The sequence below is a fragment of the Phyllobates terribilis genome, unplaced genomic scaffold (assembly GCF_046119375.1).
Source record: "Phyllobates terribilis strain yellow unplaced genomic scaffold, ASM4611937v1 Scaffold_13__5_contigs__length_258822181, whole genome shotgun sequence".
NCBI classification, from domain to species: domain Eukaryota; kingdom Metazoa; phylum Chordata; class Amphibia; order Anura; family Dendrobatidae; genus Phyllobates; species Phyllobates terribilis.
The window spans coordinates 134,593,945-134,609,228 of NW_027362773.1; the positions used below are offsets into that span (position 1 = coordinate 134,593,945).

The window sequence follows — 15,284 nt, forward strand, 5'->3', positions numbered from 1 at the left end:
CCACACCCTGAGGGGAGGTAGGGGAATGGCCTCCCACCCTCTTTGCCATTCCCATAAAACTCAGTAGGTTTCAATTCACATAGGAAAGCATCCTGAGTGGGACATACCTCCCCTCGTATATCAGACCAGTGACTGACACAGTGCATACAGTCTTTATGGATGAATTAAATGTGCAACAGGTTTCTGTAAGTGTCCTCTAGTTATGGCTGCAGGTATCCATAATGTTTTATTTTAAATATATTTCTATGCACAAGATTTGGAGACCTGTATGAAGAAACTAAAAAGTTATATATAGACTTTAAGACCTTTTAAAAATTAATAGATGTGAAGTGTAATGAACTTTACTATGCTTACCTTGTAAAAGCCTATCTCTTATTTGACCATACCAGTGATGTCACTTTATACGAGGTCTGTGATTGGCTGTGAGGGTCATATGTCAGAGAGTTGAGGTGTTATTATCATGCGCTGAAAAAAACAAGAGCAGATTGGGAACCCAGCTCACGCAGAGTGGGGATTTCCAAATGATAGCAGGATTTTAGCATTTAGGAACTCGTTATTCCCTTTATAGTTGGTGGAAAAACGACTTTAACTATATTTTAAAGTTTATTAGTTTCCTATTTAGGAGAACTTTCGGATTTTACAGACGGCAGTATAATTATTTTATAATTCATTAGCAGCAAATATAAATCAACATATAGTGGCTGTGCAAACACCAAAACATAACAACCTATAGATAGATTGCACAACAGCAATGATCCCTCGTTAAAGCCCACAGTGGCAAAACGCGCGTTGGGAAACGTGTGTGTGGGGCACCATCATCTTGGCGGTAAAGCATTTTCCATCGGTTCTTCCTTTCCAAGTATGTCTGGTATATCTTACCAACTTTGGATAATGATTTTCACGATCTTATGAGCTCTCTATTTATTATGCACATTTGCACTTTCTATGCATGGTCACTTTGCAAGATCTCCTCACTATCATTTAATAACTAGTTTTTGCATTGTCACTCAATTAATAAGTTGATAGTCTGTAGATAGGTGCTTTGCTATTTATTTATGAGCTCCCAGTACTCTTTACTAATACGGTTGATTCAGTACCATTTGGTTCGTCTCTGACCTGCCTTACGATTTTTGTACTTACTTTTATGGGTATTTTCTATTATAAAATCATGATATATAATTTACTTACAAATATTTGTGTCTACCCATTATGTAACTATATCATATTCAGTGCCTCACTCTTCAATATCACCTGTTGGATTCTGTTTTTCTGAATTTTACATAATAAAGTTGTTGAATTTGCTATTACTTGCTGTTGTGCAATCTATCTATAGGTTGTTATTTTATAATTCAGTGAAACAGGCTGAAAATGATTCATTACGTACCTACTGTGTTTCTTATATATTGTTTGTAGTTTGGTTCATTGTACTCTTGCTTATATCATTGTTTTTCGTCAATGCAGCACAATTCACAAGTCACAGTGGACAGGTTTGCAGCACATGGGGAAATGACCACTTCAAGACATTTAATGGCGATATCTACTACTTTCCGGGCACTTGCAATTACTTATTTGCTTCCAATTGCAAGAGCAACAATGAAGACTTCAACATTCAGATCCGACGCAGTGTGGAATATGGCAAGCCTATTATAACCCACATTACAGCTATTCTAGATGGAGTGGTGGTAGAAATCATGAATAAGGCTGTCATGTTGGATGGACTCTTGTAAGTTTTTCTTTTACTTCATTCACTGTCTATTGAGCCTATGAAATGGTCAATGATTACACTTTTCTTGTAGGGTGACAGAGATCCCAACTGAGAAATCTAGGGTTCGAATTGACAAACTAGGCGACAATATCAAGATCACAGCATCCAATGATATTTCTCTGATATGGAACAAAGAAGACAGTCTTCTGGTAAATGAAAATATGTTTCTCTATACATTTTGTATAGTGCTTTACACTAACACAATGGAGAGGAGTAATTGAAAAAGGGGATACAAAACTAGTCTATTCCTCTCATTAAGGGTTAATTAATATTTGCCCACTGTCTTGGACGGTCCTGGAATCCATAAAAAATATCTCTGGCCTTTACAGAGCAGTCAAATCTCCTGCAAAGCTTGTTCTCAGCTAAAATCATCTGATTTGGGGAATATAAGGCACTTAACTGTCTCTACTGTTTTTATGGGGCACTACTGTTCTTATTGTATTTTCTTTTTAAAAAAAACAAAAAAAAAATGTTCTATTAAAATGTAAGGCAAAAAAAATAATTTTAGGTTTTGTCTGTTAAATGGTCACAGTATGAACGTGCACCTACAAACGGCACTAATCCAAAAAATGTCTTGGCTCATTCATTTGGTTGGGTTGTTGATGGGTTTCTAAGTAGAAAAGACTCATATCTTTGATTCTTATGTATTTTTGAGTTGCTATTATTATCCAAACAGCCCAAATTCTGGATTTTTAAATTTAAAGAGGTTTTCTCATGAATAAATCACTCCCTATGGAAGGTCATGATGTGGTTAAATTTGTAATTTTAGGTCCTTTAGTTAGAAAAAAAATATTAAGCGTAACTGTCATTGGTCGAATATATTTTCCCTGAATGACTGACCATATAGCGCATAAATGGGCCTGGTCTACTAGAGCAATAGAGCAAGAGTCACAACCCTCTGTATTGGCTCAAAGTGGGAGGTACCAAGCAGAGAACCCAACCCTAGAAAGTCTAATTGTCCTATTAAGCCATTTGTAAAAATAAGTACTAATTTATGTTGGGGTGTAGTGATGGGTCACTATTTGAGGCTTTTGTGTTCTTTTGCAGTCCTTTCCAGAATTCACATGGATAATATATGCAAATTGTCTTTTCGGAGAGGGAGAAGACTAGAACTATATTGCCACCTATTGGATGTAGCAATCCTAAAAGTCAATATCGACCCTTAAATGAGCCTTGCCACATGTTAGAACCCTCCTGTTTGTTTTTTCTATCTTGTGGTTGCGGTCACATGACCATCTGCCTTTATATTCCAGCTCCGCCCTTCTGGCTGTGCTCGACTTCAGTGTTTTACTGTTTCTCTAGCCTAGTGCTTCTGTGCCTTTCTCTGTCTAGTTCGCTTGGTCCTCTGGGACGTCTAGTACCTTTTGTCAGTTTGTCTTTTTTTGTTCTGCAACAACTTCTGTTTAGGAGGTGTCCCATTTTTGTCCCAGTCCTTAGTTCTTTTAGGGATCCCTCCCTTACATCTATAGGTCTTCGTTCAGACTAGCCGAGGACTAAGGCGGGTCTGTTCACTAGGAACAGGCAGCCCGCTACATTGTAGGGATTCAGCTTAGTCTTACTGTAGGGACAGCTTTCCCCTATATTTCCTTAGTACATGTTGCAGATCATAATAGTAAGTCCAGCCCAAAAAACTAAAAGGAAAGAAATTCGGGGATCAGTATGGTTTCCGTTCAGGATTTGGCTCAACGCCTGCAGGGATTGTCTCTGGAGGTGGCCGAGCTCCAGCAACACGTGAGTAGCTGTTCTGGAGCGCATTTTGTCGAACCCAAGGTAGGACTGCCTGATGTATTTTATGGCAAACAGCAAGATTTTTTTTCTTTAAAAATGCTTGTTTGTTATATTTTCATTTGAGACCAAGATCCTCTGGGAATGAATCACAGTGCATTGGTTTTTTTATGTCACTTTTGCGCAATGAACCACAGGGGTGGGCCTTTTCTCTCCAGCCTAATGATCCGTGTTTAAGGTCTGTAGAAGAATTTTTTTCTGCTATGGGTCTATTATATGACGATCCTGATCGAATTTCATCTGCTGAATCAGAACTTAGACGTTTGAATCAGGGGTCAGATGATGTTGAAAATTATTGCACACACTTCAGGAGATGGGCTTCAGAAGTTAAGTGGAATGATCCGGCGCTGAGATGTTTATTTCTTGCTGGTCTGAGTGAAAGGGTTAAGGATTTTCCAATAGCATTCCCTGCACCTGAGACTCTGCAGGAAGCTATGCAGTTAGCTGTTCGTATAGACAGAAGACTGAGGTGCAGGCTCAATGAGGTAAAGACTCCTGTAATGTCAGGTCCTAGTCCCCAGAAAATCTGCTCTGACGGCGGAGAACCGATGGAGGTTGGGGCGATGTCACTCCGCTCTCAGGAAAGAGACCGGAGGTTCGCAGAGGGATTGTGTCTTTATTGTGGTAAAGCTGACCATTTGATTAAGTATTGTGAGCGTCGTTTAAGTAAAGAAAAAAAAAAAGGTCAGTTACGCCCGTATAGCTTGTTTACGCTCTGCAGGAGTGTTTCTTTCTGGGAGTACTGCTCTGCAGGGAGATTTGATTGAATTTCAGGTATTTGTGGATTGTGGTTCAACACTTAATGTGATTGATAAAGGGTTTTTGGAAAACCTTAAATTGAAATCCAAACCATTGTCATCACCTATTTCTGTGGTTGCAATTGATAACACTCCTTTGAAATGTATTACTCACTCACAAGACTGCTGCATTTCCCCTCACTATCAATGGAGTTCACCAAGAAATTTTGGACTTGGTTGTTTTGGATAATTTGCCCTCACCAGTCGTTCTAGGATTGCCTTGGTTAAGATTGCACAATCCTTTATTGGACTGGTCTACTAATGTGATTAAGTCTTCGAGTCCGAAGTGCTATGATAAATGTTGTAATGGTCGCGTTGCAGCTGTGGAAAAAGGGGAACTACCGGTACCGATTCAACATTTTTAGAGGGTTTTTTCGGAGGAGGAGTCGCAAGTTTTACCTCCTCATAGGGATTATGATTGCGCCATTGAGTTTGTTCCGGGTGCTACTCTTCCCAAAAGTCGCTTGTTTAATCTGACTATCCCTGAAAGAAAGGCCTTGGAGGAGTACATAGAGACTAGCCTGGCTGCTGGTCACATTAGACCGTCTAAGTCGCCTTTGGCAGTTGGATTCTTCTTTGTTAAAAAAAAGGACGGGGGTTTACGTCCATGTCTGGATTTTCGTGAAATTAATAAGATTACCGTACACAATTCCTACCCATTGCCGTTAATTCCTGACTTGTTTAACCAGTTAGTGGGAGCCAAGTGGTTCTCCAAAATTGATCTCCGGGGGGGCATACAATTTGTTACGTGAGAAAGAGGGTGATGAATGGAAAACTGCTTTTAACACTCCGGTAGGTCATTTTGAGAATCTGGTGATGCCTTTTGGTCTTAACAATACACCTGCATTTTTTAAGAACCTTATTAATGACATCCTGAGACATTTGATTGGTATGCTTGTGGTTGTGTATTTGGATGACATTTTGATTTATTCACCAGATCTAGAGTCCCATTGGCAGAGTGTACGTGAAGTTTTGCAGTTGTTGAGTGATAATTCACTCTTTGCTAAGCTGGAGAAATGTGAGTTCGCTGTGCAGAAAATATGTTTTTTGGGCTACATTGTCTCCAGCGAGGGCTTTGAGATGGGCGCTGTGAAGGTTCAGGCTGTGAAGGAATGGCCTAGGCTTATTGGTTTGAAATCTATATAGAGATTTGGGGTTTTTGCCAATTATTACAGGAAATTCATTAAGAATTTTTCTGTAATTGTTAAACCTCTAACCGATCTCACCAGGAAAGGTGCAAATATGGCCCAGTGGACTACTGAGGCCATTGAAGCGTTTGAGTATCTCAAAGAGAGGTTCAGTTCTGCCCCTATCCTTATGCAGCCTGATGAAACCAAGCCTTTTTTGGTCAAGGTCAATGCTTCATCGGTGAGGGTCGGAGCAGTTTTGTCTCAGGAGAACAAGGGTGGAGTACATCCTTGTGCCTTCTTTTCGAAAAAAATTTCGGAAACCGAACTGAATTATGATGTTGGAAATCGGGAGTTGCTGGCTATTAAACTTGCGTTTGAACATTGGCATCATTTTTTGGAAGGCGCTAGATTTCCTATTCAGGTTTTCACAGATCGTAAGAATTTGATCTATCTGGATGCTGCCAAGCGCTTGAATGCCCGTCAAGCTAGGTGGGCACTTTTTTTTTCTCGGTTTCATTTTTCTGTTACCTATATCCCTGGTACTAAGAATGTTAAAGCCACTGCTTTATCTCGCAGCTTCTCTCCTACGGTCGGTGCCGAGGAGGAGGAGAGCATTTTACAGAAAGGAGTTGTGGTGGCGGCTTTGGACTCCGTTTTGGAGAATGGGATTCTGAAAGCTCAAGATGATGCTCCATCTAACACTCCCCATGGGAGGTTGTTCGTGCCTAGAGCCTTCAGGAGAGATTTGTTTGTGGAGTGTCATGAGTCTCGGTTGGCAGATCATCCAGGAATTTCAGAGACTAAGAGACTTATCAGTCGCAGTTTTTGGTGGCCTGGATGGAAGAAGGAAGTCATCAAGTGGGTGCGTCAGTGTACTGTGTGTGCTAGGTCAAAGGCTTCACATACTCCTGCTGCGGGGTTGCTTTGCCCTCTGGAGGTTCCTAGTGCACCTTGGACGCATCTCACTATGGATTTTATTACTGATCTTCCTGTGTCCGAGGGTTTTACTGTCATCTGGGTGGTCGTGGACCGTTTTAGTAAGATGTGTCATTTGGTTCCATTCATTAAGTTGCCCTGCGCCAAGACACTCACTAAGGCGTTTGTTAAGGAGATTGTCAAGCTCCATGGCGTTCCTACAGATATTGTTTCTGATAGAGGACCTCAGTTTGTGCCTCACTTTTGGCGTGCTTTTTGTGACAGGTTGGGAGTCCATTTGTCATTTTCGCCTGGTTATCATCCTGAGTCTAATGGACAGACTGAAAGAAAGAACCAGGATGTTGAACAGTTTTTGCGTTGTTTTGTGGCGGACAATCAAGAGGTGTGGTCTGAGTTTCTGCCTCTCGCAGAATTTGCTCTTAACAATCATGCATCCTCCTCTGCTGGGTGTTCTCCTTTTTTTTGTTGTACTGGGAGACATCCGTCTTTTGGTTCGTTCTCCAAATTGGGGGCGGCGGTGCCGGAGGAGGAGAATGTTTCTGGTGATTTGGAGAGAGTTTGGACTAATGTACATTGTAACCTTCAAGAGGCTAACAAGAAGTCCAAGAAGTATTTTGACAGGAAACGTAAAGAGGTTTTGTTTACTGTGGGTGACATGGTTTGGTTGTCCTCGAAGAACCTGCGGTTGAGGATTCCCTCTAAAAAACTGGGTCCTAAGTTTGTGGGTCCATTTAAAGTGCTTCAGGTTGTTAACCCGTCTACTGTTAGGTTGGATGTCCCTACTTCCTGGAAGATTAATCCTGTGTTTCATGTTTCCTTGTTGAATAAGGCTGACGTATCAGATAGGGACGTCACTGTCACAGTTCCTCCTGTGGTGGAAGACGGCGAATATGAAATTTCTCGTATCTTGAATTCTAGATGGCATAGAAGGAAATTACAGTATCTTGTCTCCTGGAAGGGTTTCGGTCCCGAAGACAACTCCTGGGTAAGGACGGATGATGTCTCTGCTCCTAGGCTTATTAAAGCTTTCCATAGGAGGTTTCCTGATAGGCCTGGGCCTGGAGGATCCTCATAAAAGAGGGGGTACTGTTAGAACCCTCCTGTTTGTTTTTTCTATCTTGTGGTTGCGGTAACGTAACCATCTGCCTTTATATTCCAGCTCCGCCCTTCTGGCTGTGCTGGACTTCAGTGTTTTACTGTTTCTCTAGCCTGGTGCCTTTCTCTGTCTAGTTCGCTTGGTCCTCTGGGACCTCTAGTACTTTTTGTCAGTTTGTCTTTTTTTGTTCTGCAACAACTTCTGTTTAGGAGGTGTCCCATTTTTGTCCCAGTCCTTAGTTCTTTTAGGGATCCCTCCCTTACATCTATAGGTCTTCGTTCAGACTAGCCAAGGACTAAGTCGGGTCTGTTCACTAGGAACAGGCAGCCCGCTACATTGTAGGGATTCAGCTTCGTCTTACTGTAGGGACAGCTTTCCCCTATCTTTCCTTAGTACATGTTGCAGATCATAACACCACATGACTTAGGATAAAAGCCAAACCAGTCATGTGGCGAGGCTCATTAAAGGGTCGATATTGACTTTTAATATTGCTACAACTAATAGGTGACATTAGAGTTCTAGTACTCTCCCTCTTGCATATTTCATTTCCCAGAGGAGCATGCATGGCTTAAAAAAGTCTCCTCACATTGACATGCCATGCTTGGCATGTCACTCTCCACAAGGAGAAACATTACCCTATGGATAATATAGTCATTTTTAATCATCATTTGTAGGGATGAGCGAGTAGTGAAATAATTGGACTCGCTATACTCGTAACGAGTAGGTCCCAATACTCGGGTACTCGTTACGAGTAGCAAGTCCAATGTAAGTCAATGGGAAAAGCGAGTAAGCCAAGTAATTGTCTGCTGTAGCCTATAAAGCGGTCTGGGGGCTGAGGAAAAGGCTAAAATGGGTGCATGATTATTTAAAACCCGGCGGTAAAAAGCCGCCAGCTTTTAAACAATCACTCAGCCCCATACTGGCTTCCCCGCAGCCTTCCATCCTGATCCTCCGCTCCCCCCGCCGCCTCCCATCCCGATCCTAAGTTAGGACCGGGCGGGGAGCGCAGCACCAGGGAGCGGGGAGCAAAGGACCCGGGCGGGGAAGCCGGCAGTGAAAAGACTTCACCGCTGGCTTTCCCGTTCTGTGCTGCGCTCCCAGCTCCCTGATGTACGCTCCCTGCTCCCTGGTGCTTTGCTCCCCGCCCTCTCCTAACTTAGGAAGTCTTTTCACTGCCGGCTTCCCCACCCGGTCCCTGGTGCTGCGCTCCCCGCCCAGTCCTAAATTAGGATCGAGATGGGAGGCGGCGGGGGAGCAGAGGATCATGATGGAAGGCTGCGGGGAAGCCAGTATGGGGCTGAGTGATTGTTTAAAAGCCAGTTTTTAAACAATCATGCACCCATTTCAGCCTTTTCCTCAGCCCCCAGACCGCTTTATAGGCTCCAGCAGACAAGGCTTACTCTCATTTCCCATTGACTTACATTGTTCTCATTACTCCTAGCGAGTAATCACAAGGAAACTCGGGGAATAACGCGTAGCCCGAGTACCGAATAGTAACAAGTATACTCGCTCATCCCTAATCATTTGTTAAAATGTGTGTCCCCTAATTTCAAAGGCACAATTTGAGTAGACTTTCATCTTTTAGCTGAAACTAAACCGTGACAAATACGCAAACCAAACTTGTGGGCTGTGTGGTGATTTCAATGGTGTTCGTGGCTTCACATTAGATGGTAAGTACCAAGAACCCATTTTACTGTTCAGCATTATTTCTCCAAGTATAGTTAAAATATATTGTCTACTGATGAGAAGGGAGAAAGAAATGAAAAAGCTCAGACTCTGGTGCCAATTCATGCTATCAATAAAAGGGGTCCATCCTTAGAATTTTAAGGATGTACATGGCAAAGCAATGTACAGTACATACCTGTATGGCCGCACACAAGGTTCATATGCTTCAATAATATGGACACACAGGCTCTCCATGCGCCACCTCTTCGTGCTCCTCTAGAAGCAATGTAATTAGGGGATAAATCAAATTTAGAAACTTCTGTTTTATCTGTATAAAAAAATTGGGGGCACATAGGAATAATTTAGATTAACCTTCAGATATATATTTTTTACTAACAATTGGAGACTTTTTAAGTTGACAGCAAATTGTTCTAATCCAGTCAGAAATGCAGTAAATGGTAATGCAAAATATAATGACAAAAAAAAATCCTAAATAATTCTTTATTCAGGTGAACAGCTCACTCCAGTCCAATTTGGAAATATGCAAAAAAGGAACGGCCCAACTGAGGAATGCCTAGATGTGATCTCTTCTGCTCCAAGTGATTGCATAGATAAGGTAAAAAACTGTTTTGAGAAATTTACAGCTGGAAGCATAATAAAAGTATTTTTTATAAGAAAAAAAAACAAAACAAGTGTAAAGCATAAGAAATCATAAATCTTGATGGACATTAAATTGAATTTGTCACCATATGTTGGCTACCTCAACTGAGAGCAGCATAATGTAGGGGCAGAGATTCTGATTCCAACAATGTATCACTTAGTTTACTGGGTGCAGCAGTTATGACATAATCAGAGTTCTTAGATGTAGCATGTAGCAGGGCTGAGAAAGCTAACTCCGCCCACACCAGGCTCTCTGTGTACATAATCAGTAGAGGGGGCGTGGTCAGACAAATTGGAACCAGGCACCTAGCCAGGATAATGATAATATCCTAGTGATAAAACCTTCATTGTAACTTAACAATACCACCCAGCCGAATAAGTGACACATTGCTGAATTCAGTGTTTTAGCCTCTACATCATGCAGTCATCAGATTACATAGCAAAAACTTTCTGACAAATTCCCTTTAAATGTCCAATCTATCAAATCTATCAAATCCAAGCTGTGGATTTAAGTTTTCATCCACATTACTTTTATGATGCTCTGATTTATTGGCAGATTCAATTTCTACCTTCTATTCACTAATTGTATATAGCACCTACAGTATTTGTACTTCAGAGATTCTTTATGAAAAATCACACACACATAGGCAAGTGCAAAAATTATATTACCAATTATATTACCAGCTCTTTTTATAAGCATCATTGTAATAAGATCTGTTCTTTATCAACCACATCTATTTTTCCTGTTTAAATTATATAGAGTCCTAAATATATTGTGTAATGTTGTAAAGTACAATTTTGAAAGTACATTACTATTATTTACATAGCAAAGGTGTATTGTACAGAGTGTCACAATAAGGCAATAAGGCATGGTGCACTGAAACTCCAAGGTCCAATTGTGGGAAGCATCCTCGCTTAGTGCTTCTAATATCTAATTCTCTCAAAATTGGTCCTATCTTTTTGCATCTTTGTGCTAATAATAAAGACACTCATCCATTGCAACACATTGTAACACATTCAGTGTCGAAATGGGGTGCCAATGGCTCCCCAATAAAATCAACTTCAGGGTCCCATTTTTCAGCTACATGCAAATATGACTTTACCCTCTCGCAAATTTTTATAGCAATAAACTGGGTAGATTGTTAAATGAATAAGATGCTGCCTTTGTCTGTATGTAGTAAATCATGTATATTGTGCCAAGTACTGCTCATATAAGAGGGAGGTGGCCCACCGGATGATCCTCCTGTTCTCCTGTGGGCCAGTCCAAGCTTGAAAACATACTATATAGGATCATCAAGGTGATGCCGTTATATAATTAAAAATGCTGTTACTGACCTGACCTATAAGACTTTGGATACTTTCTCCTTTGGCCATTGTATTTCTGTATTAAAGCCCCCTCCTGCTATCTCTAAGGCTACATTCACACGTCCATGTGACTCGTCCTAGTGCTATCCATTTCTCGAACACCACACTGATCCATAGATTTTCATTGATCTATACATACAACAGTTTTAAAAACGGATTCAGTCCATGGGACTCAGAGCATGTCCTATTCTCATCCTTTTGGCAGATAAGACTCAACCATTAAAGCCTATGGGAATCCCTATAAAATGCATGACGCTCTGAAGATATGCTTTGTACTTCAATGTTTCATCCCACTTTCATCCCATCCCATATTCACTCATCCATTGTTAAGAGTCAATGGATAAATGAAACTTTAGACAGTCTATCTCCTTCAATTAATACAAATCGATGAGAAAAATAAAAAAGGCAACACCGGATGCAAAACGGATGCCACACAAATGACACATGAGAGAAAAATTGTCCATTTCTCATGGATATACAAAATTAACATGGATGTGTGACTGTAACCTAAGAGCAGGTTCACACAACTTATTTCTCCGCATCAGCGAAAAACGGTCTGATTATTCTGATCCGAGTTTGATCAGAGTTGCACCCAATTTTTTCGGACATGGAGAGAAACAAAAAAGTTTCTCCACCTTCTCTATTCTGTTAGTCCATGAAAATTGGACGGCATATGGACCCATACACTTGCATTGCTGATTTTGATCCAACAATCGGATCAAAATTGGACATGTCTCAGATTTTTTACACGGACCACTCGGAAACCACGGATATCACTCATATGAGAATATCAGTTGTGTGGATGAACCCTAGCAGGGCCTAGCTGTGTAATTGTAGAAGGTATGTCTTTCTTTGAAATGCTGTGATGTTTGAAGAACCGACTTGGGACCATAACAAGAGATTTGACTAGTCCAACATAGGAGAGACCTGTCAATCAACCAGAGCAGAGCAGGGAGAAGCTTTCCAGGCATCGTACCGGCCTAGTAAGTCTCTCCCTGTAGTCTGGGCCGGCTTTTCAGAGAAAGACATACCCGGCTACAATTGCTCAGCCAGGCTCTAACTGATGGTGCATGTGGTTCTGGTATTATGAATCTAATGACAGGTTCCCTAAAAAAATTATGTTTAGAAATCAAATGAACAATTAACAAAAATCTGTTCAAATGTGTTCATAGCCTTTAACATATACCCACTAAACATCCTTTTTTATCTTATAACATCACATGCAACTGACATAGTGAGCAGTAATGCTGCACCACAGGTTGCTACAGCCACATTGACAGGCTTTTTAGCTACTTCTCTCGCAAGAGGTTTAATATATTACACCTCCTCCCTTTTCTGTTTCTCATTAACACCAGTGAACAGAACCAAAACAAGTCATGCTAGTCCTATGTGGCTCTGCTTGAAGTAGCGCTATAGCTAATTATAACTACTAGCTGTGCAACCATTATAGATACAACTAAAGGGAACCTGTCAGAATTACATCCCCAAATTATTTATTTGTGCATGTAGTCCAGCAATACCTTTTGTGAGAAGGTCACTAGTAAAATACTGTAGGAGAGATGTGTGTCACTCAGGATGTTAGCGACAGTGATATGAACCTTGAAAAATGCTCCAGCATACTAAGAGCTGAGTAGGGGTTAATTGGCCATATTAAGGGCTAGGTTTTTGTGAACAGCTGAAGAGTGGGTGGGAGTCTGTTCACCATATCTCCACCCCAGGGTGTGGTCCAGAAGGGAAATGTGGAGTCTTTGGTTTCATTCAGTGTTCGGTGTGTATGGAGATGAGAGTTCCAAAGCTGTGCTCGTGGTAAAGATAACTGAACCTTGTTTTTGTTCCCCTGATCGGGCGGATCCCCACAGCCACACAGACTGTACTCTATGCTATTTTGTTTTTCCTGTTATGCCAGAAGGGCAGTGTTTGTTTACCTAATTTTGCACTGGTTTATGCAGTACAGTTTTAATAAACCAGTTGAAAACTTAAACAGAAAGTATTCCTGTGACTACCTTTTTAAGCAGACGAGTGAATCGATCTACCACACTTTTACATGGCCAGTCCATTCCTCCATTACTCAGAAATCAGTGTTTGATTTGCTATGCAAATAAATCTGAAGAGCTATTTGTATATCTGAAACCTCTGTCACTCCCGCTCTATGCTCTGAATCCTGCTGACAGATTCCCTTTAACTTGCATAATAGATTATTATGATGACTGGATGCAAAATATTATTGGTAACACAAAATTAACTTTACAACACAAATATATGTGTCTTGGTTACAGGGTGAAATTTGTAAGAATATTCTGACTTCTACAGCCTTCTCCGATTGTAACGCCATACTAGAACCTATGGAATACATAGATGCTTGTGTGCAGGATCTGTGTCACTGCAGTGCTGAGAACAATATGCTGTGCCTGTGCAGTATGTTTGCTGAATATTCCCGCCAGTGTACCCACTCTGGTGGAGTCCCTGGAAACTGGAGAACCCCAGAAATGTGCCGTAAGTGTAAAGAAGCATAAAATAAATAATAAAGCAATACAAATAAATGACAGCATTCTAGAGACGTCAAATACAAATGACATATTTAAACAACTGACTGATGACTCTTTAATTCCCCGTTCATACTTTTATTTTCCATTAGAAATTCTTTGCTCTTTGATAACCCAAAGGGCTCACTCATCACTATTTATTACATCACACTCTTCACCAATTTTACTTGCCTTGTCAGCTTTGGACAATCCACTTTTTTTAGAAGGATATCAGGAGGCTCACACTGGGTCCTGCTGCTGACACCCATAAGAAATTAGGAATTCTCGGCTACAAGGATTCAGTTTTTTCTGCAGCGCCATAACAGGGATAATAAAGTTGTCCACATAATGCACAGGAACAGTCCTATTAGAATTAAAATACACACTTTTCACATAGTAATTTGAAAAAGATCCTATTGTTTGTTTCTGGTACATTGATGACTATAATGTAATCTAACCAAAAATAATGTCTCGTTCTGCATCCAGCCCAGTCATGCCCTCTGTATGGTATGGAATACCAAGAATCTGGCTCTCCTTGCCCCAATACATGCTCCAATACAGAGAGAACCATGCTTTGTGAAGACCATGGCATAGATGGATGCTTCTGTCCTTCAGGTAAACCCTTGGGCAGCTGTGGACGTATATTAGATGTAGTGCAATTGGAATTTGTCTAATTGTTGGCTTTTTTATATACCAATTATGTAGATGCTTTCTCATTTCTGTTCCATTTTGGCGGACAAACAAAATGAAATAAACTGCAGTTATATTGACCCCTTTCCCAATCTTCCAAGACTTCTATTTATTGTATTATTGAAAACTGTTTTTTTGTGACTCAAACTTACAAATAGTTTGCAGAACAAATAATGAGAACCACAAAGTGATAAAAGTTGAGAAACATTTCCCTTATTCCAACAAAAGAAAGTTATCAGACAGGGAATAACTTGCTGGTCGCTGGATATCCAACTGTTGGGATCACCAGTGAACCTAAGATTGGGGCTCTGGAATCCTGACAACAAACCTGTGGAGACCCATCTTTAAAGGAGAAGAAGCACACATGCTCTATTCATTGTCAATGTGACAGATGAGTACTACTCTTGGCTATTTCTGGCAGTCCTATAAACAATGAATGGGGCTGAGGTCAAGTATGCGCACCTCCCGTTCCTCCAGAACCCCATTCTCAGGATTCTAGAAGCCCAATCTCAGGATACTGATGGTTCCGGCTGTCAGAACTTCAGTGATTATCCACTATCCTATGCTTGGGGACAACATTTAAATGTTCATACTTTCACTCTTACCTATTTACAAAAACTTTTTTTTTTACTTAGGAACTGTACTTGATGACATAAATAACGCAGGCTGTATCCACCAACAGGAATGTTCCTGTGTCTATAATAGTGAGATTTACACTCCAGGATCTTCTTTCAATACTCCATGCAGAGAATGGTAATGACAATTGCTACGTGTATGACTTTGACAATATAACAATGCCTGCATTAATAGAATGTGCCAAGTAATTTTGTTTTTTTGGCTTGCCCATAATGGAAGTCCAAAATTATTGAGTTA

At 40.7% G+C, this 15,284-nt stretch overlaps 1 protein-coding gene across 3 annotated transcripts in view; it reads left to right on the top strand.

Moving 5' to 3' along the window:
* The window catches only part of LOC141174071 (uncharacterized), a 239,689-nt gene that overhangs the window by 75,293 nt on the left and 149,112 nt on the right, over nucleotides 1-15,284 (top strand). For all 3 annotated transcript variants that reach the window (XM_073658712.1, XM_073658710.1, XM_073658711.1), the window contains exons 3-9: nucleotides 1,462-1,723; nucleotides 1,797-1,914; nucleotides 9,095-9,179; nucleotides 9,684-9,790; nucleotides 13,476-13,692; nucleotides 14,208-14,336; nucleotides 15,047-15,164. In XM_073658712.1, the coding sequence (XP_073514813.1) occupies nucleotides 1,462-1,723; nucleotides 1,797-1,914; nucleotides 9,095-9,179; nucleotides 9,684-9,790; nucleotides 13,476-13,692; nucleotides 14,208-14,336; nucleotides 15,047-15,164 (1,036 nt within the window). The remainder of the gene's footprint in view (nucleotides 1-1,461; nucleotides 1,724-1,796; nucleotides 1,915-9,094; nucleotides 9,180-9,683; nucleotides 9,791-13,475; nucleotides 13,693-14,207; nucleotides 14,337-15,046; nucleotides 15,165-15,284) is intronic.